Source organism: Quercus robur, chromosome 12 (genome assembly GCF_932294415.1).
Source record: "Quercus robur chromosome 12, dhQueRobu3.1, whole genome shotgun sequence".
Lineage (NCBI taxonomy): Eukaryota > Viridiplantae > Streptophyta > Magnoliopsida > Fagales > Fagaceae > Quercus > Quercus robur.
Genome location: NC_065545.1, coordinates 15,800,071 through 15,823,737, shown reverse-complemented (window position 1 = coordinate 15,823,737; position 23,667 = coordinate 15,800,071). Strand labels below are relative to the sequence as shown.

Sequence of the window (23,667 nt, the reverse complement as noted above, 5' to 3'; positions counted from 1 at the left end):
TTTAAACCTATTGTGAGTTGATTGATACCTCATTTGATGCAATGAGATTTTATGCTGCCCCGATAAAATAAAAATCGGAGAAAAGGATAAATAGCAACCAGTGAGACATTTCAGAGCCATGCTTTCAGCCCCACCCTTTATCTGTATTTTTCTTCTGTCAGCCACTCTCCCCTATTACGATAATATTTGTGGATAATATTTTCCATTGGATATTATGGGACAGGACTCCATTCATTATAAACTAGCATAAACTCCACAAACAATTGCAAAATCCATATTGTTTTTTCTCTCTGCTTCCAAGTCTACAGTTCCTGAGCTGAGCCCAGACAGGTACAACAACTATGCAAGTAACGCCACGCTCACATAGCATCTTTTTAATCATCAACAACTTCTTTACTCTTTGATGCTTTAGGTTCTAACTCCTGTTGCACAAAGAAAGTTTCTGTCTTGCACTAATTAAATTGCTCAGTACCACTAATATATTTATTTCTTTGGGTTTTTACTTCTTTTTTCTTCGGCTAAATATGTTGATATTTGCTTGTTTTGGAACTCAAGTTTCCTTTTTTGATGGATTTTGATGTTGTAGAGTCTTTGTTAGGCTTATTGGTTGTTATGCATAGTGGGTATGGTTGATACAATCTATAAAGTTGTGGAATTTCATTTGTTATAGCAATTGGTTTCAGTGCTGAAATGATGCAAATTCTGACACCCAGGTTTGGATTTTTGATTAGTTTGTCACAATGCTTGGACCCTTTGGTTGAATTTTGCTATAGATATGGAGAACATATTTGGTGAAAAGCCGAAGTAATTATTAAGTACTTGCTCCCTGCTCTCACAAAATAGTAAGTCCCTATAATTAAATTCATGATAGGACCCTTTATTTATGTGAGAATAGTTTTCTGAAAACCCCATGTTGAGGTTTATTTCCAGTTCTTAATTTTCAAGACTATTCTTTTCGTTTAACTTTTGGAAACTTGTCATGAAATACTTGCCTAAGTTTTATTTCCAAACTTTTTTTAACAGAAGTGAATGGATAGAAAGTAGAATATATGTTCAGAATAACATTCATGGTTGTCAATCTCAATAATTTTTCTCTATGTTGTTGATGTTCTCAATATTCTAGAAAATGTGACTAGTTAAATGAGACAAAAGACAGCCCTTTTTGTTAGAACTATTTTTCATGAAAATTTTACTATTGATTTTAAGGATTGCAAATTGAGAACAAGAATGGGCACTTATAATTATTTTTTTTCTTCCCCTTATGCAATCATGTGAGTTTGTTTTGTCCTTTTGGTATCGGCTGGGGAAGCAATCTCATTACTTCTGTAGAAGTTTGAAATTTCATGCTTTGGTTTTCCTTCTCTTTAATTAAGCAGGAATAAAATTGATGGAAGACCCTTGTTAAGACAAGATGCATATTAAATTTGGCAGGAGCCAATACACTGTTGAGCTACAGATATCTGTCTAATGCATGTTGATCGTTGTTTTTTTCATATCACGAGACATATAGTTTAGACTCTGGAATCATTTATAACCATCAGCTTTCCAATGTTTCAATCCATATGCTAATAGCATCCTTCCTCTATATCTCTCTTAAGAAAAAGAAATTTATGGTAAAGCTCTAGTGGCTATATCCTGCATCAATCACGATGACATGGTTGGCTCATTGGGGTTCAGTTATAAGACATAATAAATTTAATACTTGGGACTTACAGGTATTTTTCTTTAGGAACTTCCTACGAAGGAATGTGAAAACGAAATAGAAATTTGAGTCTTGGCCTTGGTGGGTGCCCTTGTAAAGTTATCTCCAGCTGAAGACTTTAAAATTGGAAAAGACAAGAGGACCATATGGGAGAATCTGGCAATGAGAAGGCTATTTCCAAAACCACCAGAAAACATCAAGTGAGGACTACCACTATCAAGAAAGGATGGGTTCAAGCATTACCAATCAAGGTAAGTTCAACAATAGCTTTTTTCTGAATATTTGGGCTGTGTCATTTTACTTCTTCTGCTGTTTACTTTGACTGGCCTCAATTTGAGTCTGAGAACGTATCATTGTTAAGGGACTTGAGATTAAGGTCTAGCTACCATGGTTTCGATCTCTGGATATTCCTTTTTACTCCACCAGTCTTTTTATTTTGGATAAGTAATAAGTATTGAGAAGAGGAAGAGCTTTATGTACACAGGGTATATACACAAAAGTTTTCTAAGGAATCGCAAGAAGAATGAATTAATATTATATGTAGCTTTTCCTGCTATAAGTAACAATCCAAGAATAGCAGTTCAAGCCTATTGTAAACTGTATGTGAAAAATAGTACTATATAGAAAAGTGAATGTAGAACTTGTGTGTTAAAAACATTATCTTGTCATCATCAAACCCTTCATCCCCTCCTCCCCCCCTTAAAAAAAAAGAAGGTAAAATTATGATGATTCTTTGGTTTGGAATAATTAAAGATCTATTAAATGTAAAGGCTTAATGATTTTTGCCTTGTGGACCCAACTTGTGTGTATTAATCATATGTAGTTTATATGAATGCTGCTTTGATGGAAGTTTGAAGTTTGTGTTGTCCAAAAATTAATGCTTCTTGAGCCTTTAACTTATCAGGAGCATTCCCTTAATGACAAGAATCAATTATATCCGACATCAAAGTCTACAAATTCAAAAAATCAACCCTACTGCATCATCTGCAAGACCAAAAATAGTTGCAGAACAGTGCGCTCAAGAACAAAGTTAATGAACATTTTGATAGAAAGAGGGAAACCCCAGGAAGTCGAGTCCATATTTGACAGTTTGATTGAAGGAGGGCACAGGCCATCCCTTGTAACGTACACAACCCTTTTGGCTGCCTTGACCATCCAGAAGCGCTTTGAGTCCATACATTTGATTATCTCACAGGTGGAAGAAAATGAAATGAAGCCTGACTCAATATTTTTTAATGCTGTTATAAATGCTTTCTCTGAATCTGGGAACATAGAGGAAGCCATGGAAACCTTTTGGAAAATGAAGGAGAATGGACTAAAACCCACTACTTGCACTTATAACACATTAATTAAAGGTTATGGGATTGCCGGTAAGCCTACAGAATCTCTGAAGCTGCTAGACTTGATGTCCCAAGAGGGAAATGTAAAGCCCAATCTCAGGACTTATAATATGCTTGTCAGAGCATGGTGTAAGAAGAACAACACCACAGAGGCTTGGAATGTGGTATATAAGATGGTAGATTCTGGGATGCAACCTGATGCAGTTACATACAACACAATATCAACAGCTTATGCTCAAAATGGAGAGACAGATCGGGCTGAAAGGATGATTTTAGAGATTCAGAACAACAAAGTGCAGCCCAATGAGCGAACTTGTGGCATCATCATAAGTGGGTATTGTAAGGAAGGTAAATTAAAGGAGGCCTTGAGGTTTGTGCATAGGATGAAGGATCTTGGGGTGCACCCTAACCTTGTCATTTTTAACTCATTGATCAAAGGATTTGTGGAAATTATGGACAGAGATGGGGCGGATGAGGTGAGTTTGAACTATGATAGTCTGGCCTTCTGGTTCTTATCTTTTTCTTCCCACAAATTCTTCTCATTATTGCATGGCATATTGTTTTGATTGTTTAGCCAAAACCGTATTAGCAGTTCAATATATTCACTATTAAGTCCTCCTGTTACAATTATCAAAATCCACATATAATGTGTTATAAGTGATCCTAACGGGATTAGTAAAGATCTCAGCAACCTTAAAAGTAAAAATCGATAATAAGCTTTACAACTCTAGCATCAAACCCACTATATATACAAATCAAATTCTGATTGATGTAGTGACATAAATCTATACTATATATGAAAGTTCAAAACTTTTTTTTGGACAAAAATCCTATGTTTTTTTTAGAAAAGTACTAGTGCATCAGGTAATATGCCCCCACGCTTATCTTTTTTTCATTAGCAAGCATTCAAATTGATTATGTTGTGTTTTTTTTGGGGGGAGGGGGGGTTGTGGCTGCCCATCTAACTAAATTCACTGGAAAATAAAGGCAATGGGTCCACTTGGCTAGAAGCTCGTGCTCTCTCTCTCTCTCTCTCTCTTAATAAAAAAACAAAGAAAGAAAAGTCCCCATATATGTTTTTTTCTTTGGTTTTGGTTAGCCATCTAACTAAAATCATTAGAAACAGAATACAATGGCCCCAGTGGTTTCTTTAATCAGTTGGTTTCATCTTTTCATCTTCTTCTTTTGCTTTATGAAGAAATTCACAATATTTAATATATATATATATATATATATATTTTTTTTTCCCAATTGGTTGATTTTCTTCCCCCCACCCCCTCCCTTCATTATATAATATAATATTATATTATGATATGCCTAAGGTTTTTAAATACTTACATGTGATCAAATGGGTGGTATATGGAAAGGCTATTTATAAAATCACCAGCATCATAACTCATTCAGTACAACTTATATGGTAACCTTGAGAACTCAGAGGTGGTATTATTTGGGCATTTTCACTTAATCCCAGTGTTAATCTGTATAATTATTTTTTTCAAAACAGTTCTTCTATTTGTTTTAGAACTTAACATCCCTCCAAGCCAAACAGAAAATTTTATGAACTTGTTAAACTGTCCAGTACTGCTTTCCTGAGTTCATTGCAATTTGCAAGTTGTTGCTCTGTTGACATGTTCTTAGTACATTAGTTTGCATGATTAAGAGCATTTCTTTTCTTCTCTATCTAGTATCCTTTTAATTGATTCTGTATTTGGTAGGGAAAGAAGTTAATATTTGGTACGTTACATACTAAGATTCACCCCCATCCCCCAAAAAAAATAAAAGAGAGAAAATCTCACCTGCCAGTAATAGTATAATGCATGGGAAGCATTAATATGCAGGTTATGACATTGATGGCTGAATTTGGGGTCAAACCAGATGTGATAACATATAGTACCATCATGAATGCATGGAGCACAGCAGGGTTCATGGAGAAGTGCAGGGAAATCTTTGATGACATGATGAAGGCTGGAATAGAACCTGATGCACATGCCTACAGCATTCTTGCTAAAGGATATGTGCGTGCACAAGAACCAGAGAAAGCCAAAGAACTATTGACAGCAATGATTAAATCTGGAGTCCGTCCAAATGTTGTGATTTTCACAACTATCATCAGTGGTTGGTGCAGTTCTGGCAAAATGGATCACGCAATCAAGGTTTTCAATGAGATGTGTGAATACAAGGTTTCTCCCAATCTGAAGACATTTGAGACCCTGATTTGGGGATATGGAGAAGCAAAGCAGCCATGGAAAGCAGAAGAAATGCTCCAGATTATGAAAGAATTTGGCATTCAGCCAGAGAAATCCACTATCTTGCTTGTTGCAGAAGCTTGGCGAGCCACTGGGTTAACAAAAGAGGCAAATCGGATACTGGGTACTATGAAAGGTAAGGGAATGACACATCTAATACCAACAGAAGAAGAGATGCAAGAGGAGAGCTTAGAGAAAATTTACCAGAGGCAGCCTACTGGCGCCTCTTATTCCAATTTGTTACAGATACCAGCAATATTTACCAGTGATCAAAAAGGATCAGCTGCAGCAACTAAAAAAAGTCGAATGGTGTTAAGAGATGGTGATTTTTCATTAGAGAGTTCATGCCTTGCTACTAAAACTGTGTATCTTACTCATACTTGTAAATTTGGGGATAGATCACCAATCATATGCCGGAAACAGTCACAAGGGCAGCTTGGAATGTATGCTCCGCTTGCACTTTCATGTACGGTTGGATTCTTGAACTGAAGGAAATACAGAAATCAATTATGCTTGTTGATGTATTTGCATCCACGAAGCCTTCCCAGAGAAATTCAACTTATAAATGTTGTCAATAGCTAAGAAAGCTGCTTCATTTCATTTTGATTGAGCACTGCCGAATATGCAAAGTCAATATAAATTAACATGTATTTTTTTTTTACAACCCATCAAATGTTCATGAAACTTTTATGCTCATTCTTGTAAAATGTTCTGCTCTCTCTCTCTCTCTCTCTCTCTCTCTCTCTCTCTCTCTTCAATTAAAGAATAAAATACTTGCTCCCTCTCTCTTGAAATATGAGTATCCAGCACTTGGCCGTGGAGCATTATTCTTTCAAGTTTCAACCAGTTTGCCATTCATCAAAGCCAATAAGGAATGACTAGTAGAACATTGACCATAGAGCTTTTATATCCATACTAGTTTAGAAGTTCTTGTTAGTTTGCTTTTAGGGTTAGATGTGGTGGACCAGCGCAAATTAATGATGATGGATTTTACAAAATGGGTATGTGGAGATTACCAGAAATAGGAGGGCAATTGGATATTTAAAGATCATCACAGCCACCACTTTGTGTCAATGATTGTGGATTTAATAGGTCAATTGTTTTTTTTTTTTTTTTTTTTTTTCTATCTTATATTCTCAGGAAAAATGATAAATGTGAAGAAAATTTTCATTCCAGGTGGTTGAGGAGATTTTGGTTTGTAATGGTTTGTGTGGGTGGCAGTTTGGGTGGTAGGTGGCTCTTTGGGGTGGTTTGTGGTGGCTAGTGTGGGCAGTGGTTTGGGCTGGTTAGTGCAACCCGGTGTTGTGTTTTTTGGCCAAAAATTGAGTAGAGATAGGAGAGAGAAAAATAATATTTATATGGATAGAGAAAAAAATATTAAGGCTGATGTAAGTGTCTATTTGTTAAAATAGCAACATATAAGTTTTTTAGGTTAGTTTGGCTAAAACCTTGTAGAGACTAATATGAATGTTCTTATCATATAAGTAATGGCTAGCATTAAATGATTAATAAATAACAATTTCTGTGGAGAGAGAGAGGAAACGTCCATTAAACTCTTTAATAAGGGTGGAAAAACGGAAATTCAATAAATGAGCTCTTTAGTATGTTCTCAAAAGTTTCCATATCAAAATTTTGGTAGAATCACCACCACACAGGTGTGATGGTCACTCCACAAGTATAAATGTTTGTGAGGTGTGGGGGGTAAGGATTGGTGTTCAAGTCTCCAGAAGGGAGACTCACACATATATATACACTTTAGTATGTTCTCAAAAGTTTCCATATCAAAATTTTGGTAGAGTCACCACCGCACAGGTGTGATGGTCACTCCACAAGTATAAGTGTTTGTGAGGTGTGGGGGGTAAGGACCGGTGTTCAAGTCTCCAGAATGGAGACTCACACATATATATACACTTAGATTAGGTTAGAGTAAAATTCTATCTTGTAAAAAATAAAAAAAAAAAAAAGAAAAAAAAAAAAAAAAAGGAAAAGAAGGTAAGAGTCCTCTACAAGATTATTCAAAGAGTGTAAGAATATTTAGATGTCTTATTGTGGATACTATAAAAGCTGCTGCCTGCTGGTGAATGGTGATTTCAGAAGCCATTCTAATACGCATTTGAATGGTACTGCTACCAATGAAACTTTTCCCCCATATGCAGGCAGACATTACTTGGGAATTGTTCTCTGAGAATGCCATGCACCGAACTGCTTCTTCAGAATTCTCTGAGACATTCTTTAGTGACAATAACCTCTACATCCAAGTTGCGCGCTATGCACATTTATGGGACTCCTCAAGGTTTCTTGAAAATCCGAAATTTTCCATTTTCTTTAGTTAAATAATTAAAAATCAGGCCATAAATATTTACGCAAGACCAAGAATAACAGAATAGTGCAAATATAATCGTGAAATTAACTCTTTGAATATAAATATAATGCACCATACAAAAAAGAATTGTTTAAATTAATTATAGAGTTCTATCCTTTTTCCTATGCGAATTTGATACTTCTCCATTAGGAGGTTGAGAAGGAACCCTGCTGAGAAGCCATACAAGGACTACACCAACAAGAGCACCAGACAGATGTGCAATGTGGTTGACGCTTTGCAACGAATTGCCTCCACGAAAGGTGCCTGATAAAGCCGTTGAAGCTTGGGCTGCTTCCATAACCTATTGTGTCAAAGAAAAGCATATTAAGGAGAATTATGGTTTAGGTACCCAAGAAAACTAAAAAAATGAAAAACAGCGTCATCACATGAGAGATGACATATTTTTACAAAGCTAGTTGATAAAATACAATACAAATTTACAACTATTGACATGGATTTGTCCACCGCAAAAACTTAATGAAATGTATACATGTCAGACCAACACACACAAAGTAAAACACAGCTTTTCCCCCACTCCAACTTTCCATAAGAACAAAATCAGTGAGTATGAGCACCTTTTTCTGATGAATTTTACCCTTTCAATTTATATAAGAGAACAACAAGTGCTCACCTTTTCTATAACAAATTGGCCCAATATAAGCACCTCAAGGATCTTCCTCCAGTCCCAGGACATCTACAGCAAGCATAAGATGGTTGAAGACTATATGTGAATTAATTTAATTTCATGATGTGGTTTACAAATCATACAATTTGGAATACCTTTACAAGGACACTTATTGTAAATAACCCAAAAACAGCACCAGATGCCCCAACAGATACTGTATTCCTTGGTAGAATTAGCCAAGAGACAAGGTTTGCTCCAACACCCGTAAGAATATAAGAAAGCCACAATGCAAAATTCCCTTCCTCTTCTTCAACGAGCTTTCCTATTTGAGGAAATACGTGACTGTCAAATTTTGATTTATCATTCTAGAGCACCCTTGTCAACAATCACTAACTAGAAAAAAGAGTAATTAAGACCCTCACCAAAAATATACAAGAAGAAAAGGTTGCTCGAAAGATGATTCCTGAAAATGACACATGGCAATAGAGTAAAAGGGCTAAAGTAAGAGGACAGGACAATAGGCAAAATCTGTCTTTCATGCAACCTTCAAAAACATATAGTTCTCACCAATTGGCATGACAAAACGTTGCGGTCACGAACTGATACCAAGCAGGCCAATTGTGGTACAAATATAGACTTCTAATGCCACGAACCTAGCAAAAAAAATTTTGTGTCAGATTGACTGTCTGAATTATATTATACAAGAAAACTAGCAATGAATCATAGAACTAAAACAGATGTAAAAAAAATTTCCCCTGAGGTCATAAGTATATCCATTTGGTATCATAACATCCTACAAGAGTTGAAGAAACAGCCTCCAAACGTACCAAAATTTAACAAATCTGCTAAAAATACAAATAAATCCATGGCTAGAAGCCAGAAGAAATCAGTACCTGAAACAAGTGATCTGCCACATATATTCCAATATTAAGAAGTATGATCCAGAATATCCCGTTTACTTGTTTCTCAGGCTTTCGTCTCTCCTCTGGCTTCCCGAGTTCCAGCTGTGATATCATATCTAACAAACATAATTACAAGGTTGCTTAAACAGTTCTATTCCCTACATATGAAACTGCATGAACTTAAATCCAGCAGGAAGGCAATGACAAAAACCACAATCCCCACGAGCATTAAGGTGAAGCTCTAAATTCCCCCCATTAACAAATTCATAAATATCACATCATAAACTTTGGACCTTCGGTTAGAACTTACAAATCGCTTTTTTGCTTTCAAGTTTTCATCAAAAGGAAGAAAAATACCCCAAATATGCTTTGGAAGAAAAAAGTATACTTCAATTATGTATCACAATAAGCACTTACTAACTTTTCATACTTAAAATTAAGTACTTAAAATACCCACCACACCAAGTGTTTGTAAAAAGTCCTAAGAGAAGCAAAAGCAGTAAATGAAATTATTTCAATAAGAGGGGAGGGGATTTACCTGATCCATTCATCTTACATAGTAAGCTGCGAGATGGAGCGGCAGAGGAGAGAGGGTGAAAATGAAGGATTTGATTGGGTTTGGTGAGAGTTTGATGAGTGTAAGAGAGAGGATGAGAAGCAAAGGTTGGAGATTTGGTTGGACGAGGAAAAGAAGCCAAGGGCATGAGTTTACATGAATAAGAATTATAGGGTCCGAGGCCGAGAGTTCGGAGTGGGAGTTGCTGAAACTGTAACTGTCCCATTGTTGTGGATTTTGGAGGGAACTGTGAGAAGTCTTAACCGTAGACAAGTCTCGTTTTATATATAGAGAGTACAGACAAACACGCGTGTAGGTCTCGGTAAACGTAGAACTCTTCTCCACCTCAAGAATGCCCATCTCACTCCACGTCCTGACTTTAACAAGAAGGCATCCTCCGAGTTTTTTTTTACTAGTAATGCTAGGAGCACATAAAAATGAATAATTTTGTGCAATAACTCATCACGTTGTGAGTTGTGGGCGGTGAAAGTATATCCTCACATGGCCCACCATCACACATTCATCAATCACAACTCATCACATGACAAGTTGTGGCACAAAATTATGCATTTTTATGTATACATAACATTACTCTATTTTGACATGAGTGGTGTCTATTCACACACGGAAATATACACATGGGTACACACAAAGGCCACATGGCTAAATAAGATAGTAAAATATGATACAATTAGCTAAGTAAGCATTTTTCATATTATCTAGAAATAAGCCAATCAAATGACCTAACACTTGAAGAGCATATGGGTAATGGAGGTTAGCTATGTTCTTGAAGAACACGGGTAGGCTCTAGTTATAATGGAAGAGGTTGGCTTAGCCAAAGACACAACCGTCTCCTTCTCCCAAGGGTCCAATTGAGCTTTTAAAAAGATGGACTATTATGGTCTAGTCGAGCTTCTAGCTTAAGAGAATGCAATGGGAAAATTGAAAATGGACAATTGAATTTTGGGTGTTCTTGGTTTTTTTTAAAGGGAAATTGAACGAGAAAATCTATATTGATACGATGAAACAATCTTTCAACTTCACCATCATTTTCCCCTAAGCATTCACAATATTACACTATTTAAGTTTTGATGTTAAATTGAAATAGTGTTTCTAAGACATGATTTTTGTATAACATGAATGAAATTGTATTTCTTTTTTCCTTAAAGGTGGATGCCTATATCCAAACTTCTGTATGAATTGAAATTGTGTTTTAAGACACAATATTATTGAGATTTTGTATTAGAGATATATAAATATGAAATCATGTTTTTAAAACACAAATTATAAAATAACATGAATAAAATTATATTTTTGCCTTAAATCAGATGGGACAAGAGACTATATGTTATAATTATTAGACAATTCCAACTAAATTCAAATCTATGTTGAAACAGTTAAAAAAAAATTCTATGTTGAAAGTTGAAACAACTTCTAAAATAAATCTATGTTAAAACAATTTCGTTTTGAACACATTAAAAAATAATTTAAGATTCTTTATTATTATTATTTTTTTCCGATAAAAGATTCTTTCTTAATCTATGGATAACAGGATAAGGAGGATGTGCACTGCACTGCACAAACTTTTGCAAATTCGTTCATTTTAGACGCCACGAGCACGGTAAGACTTGGAGAAGTGTATTTTAAAGTCTGACGTGGTTAAATTTGATTGGACAATAGACCTCCCATTACGTGGATCTCTTAAAAGGGAGCCAAATCTCGCGTCTATGACACATTCCCATATTTTACCCATTAATCCATTATCCAAAAAAAAAAAAAAAAAATACTTACTACTTTATCTATAAAAAAATATATATTTATATATACATATATATATATATTTACTACTACTACTTACTACCAAAAATACTATGCTCACAGCACGTTCACCACACTATGCTCGTCACTAAAACCAATAGAATTTCGCCACGTATTGAATCTCAATTCAAAATTTTCCAACTTTTCACAAAATTACAATTCTAATTGGCTGTCACCAAATTCTACGTAACCGACATGTCCACTCGTCGTTAATCTAAATCCCCCAACTGTTTAACCAGCTCTTTTAACATGCTCAAATTTCCGTTTCCTTCTTTGGTAAAACCCTAATCTCTTCGTTTCATTTCATCAAAATCTGAATCTCTCTCTCTCTCTCTCTTTCTCTCTCTCCTCGGTGGTCTCTCCGATCTGCGAGAAAAAATCAAGACGCTAGAAGATATCTGAGCCGCCGACGACGACGAAACAGTACGGCCATTTTCTAATCTCATTTCAATTTCGACATTTTATGTTATTTTTTGTTTCAGATATTGAAATTTAGGTTTCTTTGATGCGAAAGCGAAATTCAATTAGGTTTTCGAGCGCAATTCAGATGAATCTTTGTAATTCTAAGGCGTTTCGATTTGATTTGTTTTTTGTAGGTTTTGTGATCGCAGAGGAAAGGTTTTGGTTTTTTAATCTGATCGGAAATTTTAGTCAAATTTTTCGATTTTAGAATAAGATAACGATGAAAAGCGTTGAGCGAATTGCGAATGTAGCTTTAGCAGGTTGGTTTTTTTTTACTTGTTCTGTTTTTTTTTTTTTTTGGTGTGTTATTGCTGAGATTCGGTTTTGTGTGTAATTATCAATTGCTTTTATTTAAAGAGTGAGACTTTATGGTATTGTTCAAACTGCAATGGAATTTAGGTTCTTGAGGCTGATTGTTTATTGGGTAAAGATTGAAAATTCTTGTGGTTCTTGGATTGAATACTTTTCTTTTCATAAGAAAATGGGTATTGCGTTGTTGTTAAAATTGGGTTTATGTTTAAGAACATGCATACACTGGCTTGAATTTCAAATAAAAAAAAGAAATTTGAAGCTCAGCTATGGTGGTTCAGCTATGACTTTTTGTCATTTCCATGAATTACGTCAAAGCAACACCTTTTGTTAAGTGGACCTTCGAAGTCTTGCATTTATGGCCTGTTTGGATGGAGGGGGAAGGAGGGGAGTAGAGTAGAGTTGGCTAAAAATAAGTTAATTTTGTATTAAATCTACTCTACTCTACCCTACTTCCCCCTCAATCCAAACGGACCATTAGTGTGCATAAATTTACCAATTTTCTTTTTGTTTTTTCCTTATAATATCACCAATTGAAACCAATATTTATTAAGAAAAAAAAATTCAGCAATTGAAATTTTTACCCTGGTCTAGATTATTTTATACATGCAATCAATTTATATTTTTGGCTGTTTGTTAAGTTTTATTTAATTCATGGCTCTGGGCTGCTTTGTCCACTTTTAGATAAAGTGGCTGTCTTACAAAATTGAATATTATACAGAATTCTGTCTTCATGTTTGTATAACCTTGCTTGTTCGTTTATATGTTTACTATATATTTGTCTGGATGAGTGATTAATTTGCTTGTTAGGTTTTTTCTTCCACTTGTCTTTGTGAGTTTACCCTCTTAGACCCTTAGTTTTGGTATGGTGAAAAAGAAAACCCAAGAAAATTTGTGCCAGTGAGTTCTAGCTCAAATGACACCACCTCTTCCCACAATAATGGGATGAAGGGTGAGGTCTTGGGTTTGAAACCCAGTGACTTGTGTGTTTATCTTACTAATTAAAAAAATTGCAAATGTGTGTTCAAAAATAGTGGTGAAGCTATCTGTTTCTGCATTCACTTCCTGGGTGGCTGTTTTGGTAGTATTTGGTAGGCATTAATCTTTCAAGAAACTTCTGAAAACCTCCTATGTTTTTTTTTTTTTTTTTTTTTGAGTAAAGTGCAACAGGTATTCTGAAATTGGTTATGTGTGTTTCAAATGACTCTATGTTGTAGCCCATTGTCCCTGAGATGCTGCTGCAAAATTTTTATTTTGTTAAAAACTCTGTAGTGTATTTCTCATGTCCTTGAGATAGTCGAGCCTGTGGTTTTTAGACCAAATGGAATCTCCTCTCTATTAACATGGGTGGAGGCTGGGCATGGGTCAATCCTGTATGGGTGCATGAGTTGTACTTATATTTGCCTTATAAAAATGTCCTGGAAATTATGGAACTTGACCTTATGCAACTTATATGCTGTTTTCTTAATGCAGGTTTAACTTTAGCACCACTTGTTATGAAGGTAGATCCAAACTTAAATGTTATTTTGACTGCGTCCCTCACAGTTTTTGTGGGTTGCTACAGATCTGTCAAGCCAACTCCACCTTCTGTAAGTACTTTAGCACTAATATTCATCATCTTGACATCTTACACAACATTTGTTTTTTTACATCTCCGGATCAAGCTTTGTGAAATATGTTATATTTATGCAGGAGACAATGTCTAATGAGCATGCCATGCGTTTCCCTTTTGTTGGGAGTGCGATGCTGTTATCACTATTTTTGCTTTTTAAGTTTCTATCAAAGGACTTGGTCAATGCCGTTTTGACATGCTACTTCTTTGTGCTTGGGATCGTTGCCCTTTCGTATGTTCCTTCCATATGAGACTATTATTATTTATAATAATTGAAATATTATCCGCTACTTGTATGCTTCTTTATCTTACATAGTCTCTCTTTTAATTTGTCAGGGCAACACTTTTACCTGCTATTAAACGTTATTTACCGACGCATTGGAATCAGGACGTTATTAGCTGGCGTTTTCCTTACTTCCGTTGTATGTATTGTCCATGGTTTTTATTATCTTATAATTGTTATTGTGAATATTCTTGTGATAGTTGGAATCCAATCATATTTTTTCATATCTGCACAAGTCTTAAAATCACTAGTAAATTGATGCTAATATCTTTTTTAAGTAAATATTTGATAGACTATGCAAATATGGTACTGCTCTATATATTATTGTTATTCTGCAGTATGTTCAGAGATTTAATTGGGCCATAACTGTTCTTTGGTTTGGTAATGGATTGTATTTGTTTTCTCAATTACCTTCTCAATATTTATTTAGTTTGGCTTTGAACTTTGTTCTGGGATGGCAAGTTTGTGAGTATAAATTTAAGGACAAAGTATATTGACATCTACTTAACTTTCTCTTTAAAAAAAAAAAAAAAGTATACTATGTGAATTTCACATTGTGTATGCATTCCTATGGGCCATGCTAATCTTTCTATATATTTTTTTTGCACTCTTTGAATATAATGGAGTCATTCTGCATCTTGAAATAAGAAAGGAATTGAGGGCAGAAAGAGAGGGACACAGAGAGAGATACTGTCTGTGTGTGTGTGCTATGTTTTGTTTATTACATAGTTTCATTAATGCCCCTTGTCGTATGTGCTCAATTAGTTAGTGTCTAAACAGCTTCTTCTTTGGACACTGTGTTTTAACATCTTTTTTTATAAGTCAGTGTTTTAGCTTCTATATGCCAATCTTGGTCTAGTGCATGATAATTTATCCTCTTTGATGTCTGTCATGATGTTAAAGCATTCTTATTGGTCTTCCACTCTGCTGAGTTTTCATTTGATCCGGTTGACTTTATCTTGCTTGTATTATGCAGAATGATATTTTTCCTTCACCTTTCTTACACAGCTTTGGACGTTGAGTTCACAAGGTCTCAGATTGTTGCTGCAATCCCTGGAACCTTTTTCTGTGCATGGTATGCTTCACAGAAGCATTGGCTAGCTAACAATATACTGGGACTTTCCTTCTGCATTCAGGTTTGTTAGCATCCTCTTAAAATAAACCTGTGTGTTGCTAGTGTCTTTATTCAATAAGAATCACCTTGCCATTACTTATTTGAATCTTTAGTTTTTTTGAAAATTTCCTGTAGTATTTTATGAATTATGATGGATAATTTCATGTATCATAATGTCTTATATTTCATGTTATAACTATGAGTTTTACTTGTAAGCAATTTAGTTATACTCCTGCTTAATTCGCCATCATTTCTTGATATCAAGTAACTAATAATGCTTGGTCAATGTAATTGTTTGGTGCTTTGTTTGCATCATTTACACTTCTAGTATTCTTTAGGAACAAATCAAGGTAGTTATAGTTGGGCGAGACATATATCAAGTTCCTGCCATGATATTTATATCTGAAAAGGAAATAATAAATCACCGAAAAGAGAGGGAGCATCTGGCACATGCTTCTGTTCAGGGAGCATCTGGCATGCGCTCTACTTTTTATAATTTGTTTAGAAACTGATGCTCTTTAAGCATTTTGTTTGATTATTTCTCATCACTTTCCCATTGACATAAGGCATTTAATTTAATGGTATCATATGGGTTTGTAACAATGGCACGGTGCTTCATCATCCTGATATGTCCACGTGTGTTTTATATTCAATCATTAACTCCAACTGGTGTACGAAAATAATCTCGTTGAGATACTTTTTTGGATTCTTTGTGCTATTTAACAAAGAGATTAATAAAGTACACAAAACATCCTGAACTTCAGGGATTATCTAAAAATGCTAGAAAAGGAAATGAGTAAGTATTTCATCCAATCAGACAAACATTGTAGTATTAACTGTTTGATCATGTGGATTGGCCATTAACCTCCATCAAACATTATACTATTTCACTCATGCCAAATTGTTCACTAGACACATAAAGGAACCGCATTCCAGGCTTTAAAATATCTTTAGCAATGAAAACTATGTCGAAAAACTCTCTTTCCAACATAACCCAAGAAGTTCCAAATAAAGCTGTTTACACAAAAGACCAAATATCTCTAGCCTCCATACAATGAGGTAGAAAGTGCTTAGCTGAGTCCCTGTTACTCTTGCACATAGAACGTCAATCGGTAATCAACGTATTTTGCTTCCGTAGACTATTGAGTGTTAGAGTTCTATCTAATGATGTTGTCCCTGCAAAGAATGCCACCTTTCTAGGCACCTTATCACTCCAGATACTTTTCAATGGAGAATTAGCCCTTATGGCACCTCTCAAAACTCAATAAGAGCAAACATCTAACTTCCCTGCTTTTGCTGGTTTTCAAGCTATACAATCCTCCTTCAGTCAAACCTAGTACTCAATCCTCCTCTAGTCTAGTAGGGAATTCGAGTTCAATAGATCAAAGAAGTTACCCACAAACTTCAATTCCCAAGCTTAAGGTGACTGCTTAACTGAGGATTCCAAGCATGATCACCACCCAAATAGGAAGCTTTATTTAGTCAATATTGTTATGAACAATTTTAGATCCATTTTTGTTTCATGTAAATTATAGTTACCGACTGGGTATGATGATTTGATAGATTTCATTTTTTATCATTTGCAGGGAATCGAGATGCTTTCTCTTGGGTCTTTCAAGACTGGCGCCATTCTTTTGGTAAGATGTGGGACTTTGGGTTTAGTTATTTCCTACTAATTAGTGTTACTTTGACTTTATACATTGTCTAATGTATATTGTGCTTTCCCCCATGGTGCAAAATGTACCAAAAAGAAACATGTACTGTGTGTGTGTGTGTATTCATATATATCTTATATCTCTATGGGTTGTGGCTAATAGCCTTGTAGCTCAATTCTCACCTTTTGGTGTTTTCAACTTAGATGTCCAGAGTTTAAACCCCCCACAACACCCCCCCCCCCCCCTTTCCTTCTCTTTCCCTAAGTACCGAATTATCAAAAAAATATCTCTATGGGTTGTTCTTTTTTGCGAATATCTTGTTCCTAAGATCTGTTGCTGTTAGGGGTCTGCCAATTAGCTGAGCTGTTTGGTGCAGCTCATCAGGGGCTTGGCTCAGCATGCTTATGAACTAAGCCTGTATTGTCACCCTTTTCCAGGCTCATAAAAAAACAAGTGAAGCATGAAAATACATGGACTTATAGTGTGAACTAAGCTTGGTTACAGATCCATAAGATAGATAACAAACTAAAGCTTGCTGTAATTAATCTTACATTACTTGTTTAGACTATTGTCAAGTCGTGCTTCATGTTTATGTGTTAACTGTAGTTTTCCCCTTTTGATAATCTTCCTATCTCTTAAGTTATACATTTAATGTTAGCTTCTTGAAATATTTTGGAATTTTCAGATGTAATGCATTAAGAACATGCTTCCTGTTGCAGATTGTCTGACACTGTTGAGATGTTGTATACCTATACCTTAAAATGCAATTACCATGCTCAGATCATCTTTCTGTGTATATGTAACTTTTCCCTTTCTCATCTATTGCAGGCTGGACTTTTTGTGTATGATATTTTCTGGGTTTTCTTCACTCCAGTGATGGTTAGTGTTGCAAAATCTTTTGATGCTCCTATTAAGGTTAGTAATCCACTTAATTGAAATGTACATGTACCCTATTAAAATTCTTTTTAGTCTTTTGAATTCTACATGTGTTCCACTGCTTCATATCTGCAGTTGATGCTGCCTATCATTCTAATTACCATGTTATTCAATTTCTCTGCAGCTTTTGTTCCCTACAGCAGATACTGCTCGACCATATTCTATGCTTGGACTTGGTGACATCGTAATCCCTGGTAAGGTTGAGCCTTTAAGTGGTCTGTGAAGGTTATGTATGGTTTGAAGTTTGTGATTTTGTTACTAAAGTCACTTGGGTCTTGAGTGTTGGATTATGCGAAATAAGTGGGATACATTCATGGCTGTTGCAGACCTTGAACGTTTTTTTAAAACCATTACTGCAGATGCTGTCTATATCCAGTGGTGCATTGTCTTGACATGAATAGCTTCCCTTGCTTCTGGGATTAATTTTTCAAAATCTTGTGCATCATTTGCAGCTAACATCACTTCTAGTGTTGTGTTGAGACTTTATGTTCAAGGCACATGGGGAACTTTTTGTTTGAACTGGCCAGAAATGTCTTTGTTATGCTTTTTATGGCACATTTATAAAATTTGCGAGCAGCTTCCACTTGAGAGCATGTGTTCTAGGACCCATTTCTACCCTGCATTACCTAGTTTGGCTTTATTTTTGCTCTCTCTCTCTCTCTCTCAATTTATTCTTTGGGTGGTGGATGGAAGTTGTCCAGAAGAAAATTTTCAACCTCTGTTTTCATCTGAGGATTTTTTGAAAAATTCTCTTGCCCTTAATTATAATTTATAATCTAGAATCAATCTGCATTCGCTTCAACGTGAGAAGTTGAGCATATCTACCTTTTAGGTAAATAAATCAATAAAAAAATTTCCTTTTTACTATGGTAAGGCAGTTCTAGTAAATTTTGATGCAAATTAAACTGATCAAGTGATCAATGTTCTCTCTGGTTCAACAAAACTGTTTGGACGCATCTTCACCCTTAGGAAGCAAAATGAGCACTGAAAATTACTCCTATGGCACAGCTACCTCATCTATGTATCAGATGTTATGTTAAGTCTTTGGGCAGTCATTTAAATGTGAATTTCTTCAGTTTATAGCTTGCCAATGTGTTTAATGTGTGCCTCATTCAAGTCATTTTTTTATAAACTTACACATGGTTTTGTATTTATTTTCCCCTTAGGTATTTTTGTAGCATTGGCTTTGCGATTTGATGTGTCTAGAGGGAAACACAGCCAGTACTTTAGGAGTGCATTTCTGGGATATTCTGTTGGTTTGGTGCTTACAATTGTTGTCATGAACTGGTTCCAGGCTGCACAGGTGACTATTGCATGTTCTTTATTGTATTCATCTCTATATTCTACTTTTTGGGAATGTTCCCTCACTTTACTGCTTGATTCTGATGGTTTTTTTTTTAACTGTACCTTCCAGCCTGCTCTATTGTATATTGTACCTTGTGTCATTGGATTTTTGGCGGCTCATTGCATATGGAATGGTGAAGTCAAACCGGTTTGTTCATCACCCTTATATTAATTAGTCTCTGCTATCTGCACAGATTGTCTCATTTTAATCTACTCAATTAATTTTTTATAAGTACATATGCATAAAATAGAATTAGAAACTTGTCCTACAAAATCTATGTGTGGTATAGCCAGTGACAAACAAAGAACTATGCATGGCCAACAGAGATCTAAGCCAACGATATGCCAGTCTCTTATTTCTATCCCTCAATGTTTGCATGAATTTCGTTTTTCATCCTTAAATTTTTAAAAGTTCGTTTTTTTCTCTAAAAAACGAGTTTTCTAGAGGCAAAAAATAGGGACCAAAAAGAACTTTTTTTCAATAGTTTAGAGATGAAAAAAAGATACTTTTCAAAGTTTAATAACAGAAAGTGTTACATTTTTGTAGTTTAGGGACAAAAAACAAACCTTTTGAAGTTTAGAAACGAAAAATGAAATTCATGTATACTTCAAGCCTGAAAACAATAATTTAGTGAAGGTAACAATTAGGGGTCTTGGTCTTGCCAATTAGCTTTTAGCTCAAATGGCACTTCCTTCCCTCATAAGAATGGATGCAAGGTGTGGTTGCAGCTTTCTTCAAAACTCGTTGAGTGCGTGTGTAACTTACTAAGAAAAATAAAATAAAAAAGAAGAAGAAAGAGATCTTGGTCACAAAGTTATAGTTAAAGAACAAGAGCTCAAGGTTTTAAAAATGATCAGTTTTATTGTTGATAATTTGTCTTCATATTTTTGTCATAAGTTTAGCGACCATTGTCGTTAGAAACACATGATCATTATCTTTTTTTGGGGAATAAGATCATTATCAATTTAACAGAGTTGTTCTCAACCTTTCTTCTAGCTGTGTAAATGGTAATGTATGAGTTGAGATCGCTAGCAAAATCTCAAGTATTACTACTAAGTTGCAAAACATGGCCAACAGAATGCTGTTTATTATGTTATCCTAAAGAATAGTTGAAATCATACTGCTTAGAATGGTTTGGTTTTCTAAAATATGAAAGTCACAATATGTAATTGCTCATGTTGACCATGCAAAGCTTGTCAATCTTGATTTTGTTATATGGCCATACTTGGTTGATTAATGTACTGTTTTCTTTGTCATACTATGCAGTTGTTGGCGTTTGACGAGTCTAAGGCTGCTAATTCATCCGAAGAAAGTAGTGACAGCGATGCTAATTCTAGCAAGAAGGAGGAATAAGTTGCAGAGCCCTGGACTCTGGAGTTTTCCACCTCAAGGAAAGAAATACTTCTCTTCTCTTATCTTCTCTGAGGCCCCCAAACGCATTTAAAGCTTAGTCATGGCTAACTTATTCAACTTCACACCGCTGTAACAGATTTTGGGATTAAGTTCTTTAGGAAGAAATAATATTTTAGCCTTTTATAACCTAATACAGCCGTTTCTTTAAGTTCTTTCATTAAGGGGCCCAATACAACTGTTTTTTTTTTCAATAATATCTTTTTCTACTGCCCCGTTTGGGGGTCTTAAGAGTTAAGAGTTAACATCACCCAATTTTTATTGCATACTTCTTTTTCTTTTTAAATCTTATTTCCCAACCCTCTTTTTTCTCTTAAGCCTTCATGAAGTTACACTTTCTGGTGATATGTTTTGTGAAAGGAAAAAGGTTTTGGTTTTCATGGATTAATATTTGTTTAAAGTGTAGCACATGGCAAATTGCAATTCTACACAAAAAAGAAAAAGAAAAAAAGACTGACAAAGGATGGAAGGACAAAGGACAAAAGGCTGCACAACATAAGTAAAATTGACCTTAAGATGTTGAATGCGATGACCTATTTACAGTCTGTAATTTTTATTTATTTTTAATAATCTATTCTAATATATTGTAGTAAAATTCTGCTTCTAGGCCTCTAAACATAAAAAGTCAAATAATCAATGTTAATCCATAATCAATCAATTCAAAAACTAAACAAAAGATATTCAACCTCTATAATCACTTCATATAATTGATCTTCACAAAAAAAAAAAAAAAAAAAAAAAAAAAAAAAAAAAAAAAAAAACCTCAATAATTTAAAATAATAATAATATTAATAAATAAACAAACAAACAAAACTTCACACTTTCTTTTACCGCGATCAACTCATTTTGGTCTAGGACTCAAGGCAATACAAAGAAAAAGAAGTATGTGTGATTTTGAATGTCATAATTACACCCAAATTATTTGTGAAGGAGCAGTTTGGAATCTGTGAAAGTGAAACCTGCAAGGCTGCAACCAGCTAATCAGGTTACTATATTTGTGATTTGTGAGTGATCGTTTCAAATTGTCAACTGGTAGAAAGTTTTGCAAAATAGGAAAAGGTATTCTTTTTACACATTTTGGTCAAAAAAACACCCATATCAATGGGTGTAAAATTGTACATTTATGTACAATATATGCACGGTTACTATAGCATTTGCATAAATATTTTAGTAATTTTTTCTCTTGCTTTGTCTCTATTGCTCTCACCTCACTCACCCTCTCGCCTCACTCTTCGTGATCAACATCACACCACTGCCGCACGAAGAACTCGTCTGATCAACATCACACCACTGCTGTCGATCAACATCAAACCACACACTGCCTGATCAAATCACCGTCGATCACTCTTTCCTCACTCTCCGTTTTTCTCATTTGATCAAGATCAAACCATTGCCGCTAATCAAGATCAAACCACTGTTGTTGATCAACATCAAACCACTGCCGCACGAAGCCTGATCAAATCGCCGCCGATCAACTCACTGATTTCTCATTGTTTGATCAGTGGGTTTCGGGTTGGGTGGGTGATGATTTGGCTTTCGGATTGAGTGGGTTTCAGCCTAAATGGATTTATGATCTTGGGTTGGTTTAATCTTGAATGGTTTCTAATCTTGGGTTGGTTTGATCTTGAGTGGTTTGCCAATATGATGGTGGTTGGGTCTAAGAGGGATAGAGAGGCAATGAAGAAAATAATAAAAAATGATAAAAAAAATAAATATTTTATTTGAATAAAGGTGTATGATAGACAAACTGATGTGGGTATTTTATAAAAATAATAGTATAAAATAGAAAAAGTGGGTTTTAGATGTACAAAATGAAATTTTTTTTACATCAACTGATGCAATTGCTCTTATCTCTATCTTCTTCTTCCTCTTCTTTCTGTTTTTTTTTTTTTTTTTTTTTTTTTTTTTTTTTTTTTTTTTTTATCAGAAAAGCCTGATCTCACTTGACTTGCTCTGCCAAAAGCTCTGCTTTATCATTTTGGGTCTAGGCATTTCACCACATGACTTGCTCTGCCAAAAAGGGAGAGAGAGAGAGAGAGAGAGAGAGAGAATATATTCAATTTCCAATATCCAGATCGTTCGATTAAAAAGACAAAATACTTTTTAAGCTAAGCACCTATTCATTCCAAAAAAAACAGAAATACATTCATCTTCTTCATTTTTTAATAGGGACTAAAAGCAAAACCCACTTAAGCTGACCCCAATTTTGAACACCTTTTTCATGACTTTTGCCAGGCACTATCTAATCATAGAAGATTACTGTGACAGCATTACCTACGGCTTTAAGATGACTCTCGATTCAGTCCATGAGCCAAAAAAATAAATTTTAAATATATAAGTGGGGTACTTTTTTAAATGCATGTTCCCATTGATCAGTAGAATTGTGTCATTTTTTAACTCATGCTAAGCTCAGCTTTGCGCTTGAAGTTTAAAAAGAACATATTTAAAGCTTACACTTTGGCCTTTGCATGAACTTCATGCCTAAGAGTCCATTTGGTAATTTTGTTCTAAGAATGTAAATTAAAACTTAAATATACGTAAGTAAAAAAGTGTGTAAAAATACGTGTAATATTGTTTAAATACTGAAAACTGTTGTTTAAACAATGGTAACAAAAATGTTCTAAATCTAAGAGTTTGGTTGAGAGTTGAGGCCTATACAAACAATCTTAATGCAAACTGATCTTAGCTAAAGTTTAGGTTGATAAATTTGTTCTATTTTACACCCATTACGATCACAAGCACATAAAGATTAATTACTGCCATTTCTGTACCTGAATTCCTTCTCAATCTCGTGGAAATCTAAAAAGTAAAAGCAATGAGCTTTAGTAGGGGAAGAGAAATTTTTTTATTTTTTAGAAATGTTGAAAGACATGTGCGAGAGCTTTTGCTGTACAAAAACTTAGCTAAAAATAAGAATATACAAATGTAATGACAGTGATATAACTTCTTTGATTAAGGACCTTATTTGCACTGTACCCTCTAGAAGAAGA

The 23,667-nt window shown here is 34.9% G+C and overlaps 3 protein-coding genes across 10 annotated transcripts; 2 read left to right on the top strand and 1 right to left on the bottom strand.

Moving 5' to 3' along the window:
- Positions 1-113: 113 nt before the first annotated feature.
- On the top strand, positions 114-5,984 carry LOC126710055 (pentatricopeptide repeat-containing protein At5g25630). Of its 8 annotated transcripts, none has more exons than XM_050410439.1 (5): positions 114-330; positions 732-842; positions 1,730-1,953; positions 2,607-3,518; positions 4,881-5,984. In XM_050410439.1, exons 3-5 carry the CDS (start codon positions 1,849-1,851, stop codon positions 5,775-5,777), a joined length of 1,914 nt encoding a protein of 637 aa, XP_050266396.1. In that variant the 5' UTR covers positions 114-330; positions 732-842; positions 1,730-1,848; the 3' UTR covers positions 5,778-5,984. The 8 variants fall into 8 exon arrangements, with proteins under 8 accessions (XP_050266396.1, XP_050266393.1, XP_050266392.1 ...); XM_050410436.1 differs by having other exon boundaries at positions 1,716-1,953; XM_050410435.1 differs by having other exon boundaries at positions 714-842; positions 1,716-1,953.
- Positions 5,985-7,672: 1,688 nt separating this feature from the next.
- LOC126709796 (rhomboid-like protein 11, chloroplastic) lies at positions 7,673-10,075 on the bottom strand. The gene is made up of 7 exons (XM_050410137.1): positions 9,716-10,075; positions 9,169-9,293; positions 8,843-8,928; positions 8,698-8,738; positions 8,431-8,597; positions 8,282-8,344; positions 7,673-7,951 (listed from the first exon to the last, which is right to left on the bottom strand). Exons 1-7 carry the CDS (start codon positions 9,957-9,959, stop codon positions 7,751-7,753), a joined length of 927 nt encoding a protein of 308 aa, XP_050266094.1. The 5' UTR covers positions 9,960-10,075; the 3' UTR covers positions 7,673-7,750.
- A 1,722-nt stretch (positions 10,076-11,797) lies between these two features.
- Positions 11,798-20,908, top strand: LOC126708805 (signal peptide peptidase). Its single transcript, XM_050408758.1, has 12 exons — positions 11,798-11,974; positions 12,148-12,273; positions 13,796-13,911; positions 14,015-14,166; positions 14,271-14,356; positions 15,226-15,353; positions 16,918-16,968; positions 17,815-17,901; positions 18,047-18,116; positions 19,089-19,225; positions 19,337-19,414; positions 20,534-20,908. Exons 2-12 carry the CDS (start codon positions 12,234-12,236, stop codon positions 20,618-20,620), a joined length of 1,032 nt encoding a protein of 343 aa, XP_050264715.1. The 5' UTR covers positions 11,798-11,974; positions 12,148-12,233; the 3' UTR covers positions 20,621-20,908.
- The last annotated feature ends 2,759 nt before the right edge of the window (positions 20,909-23,667 follow it).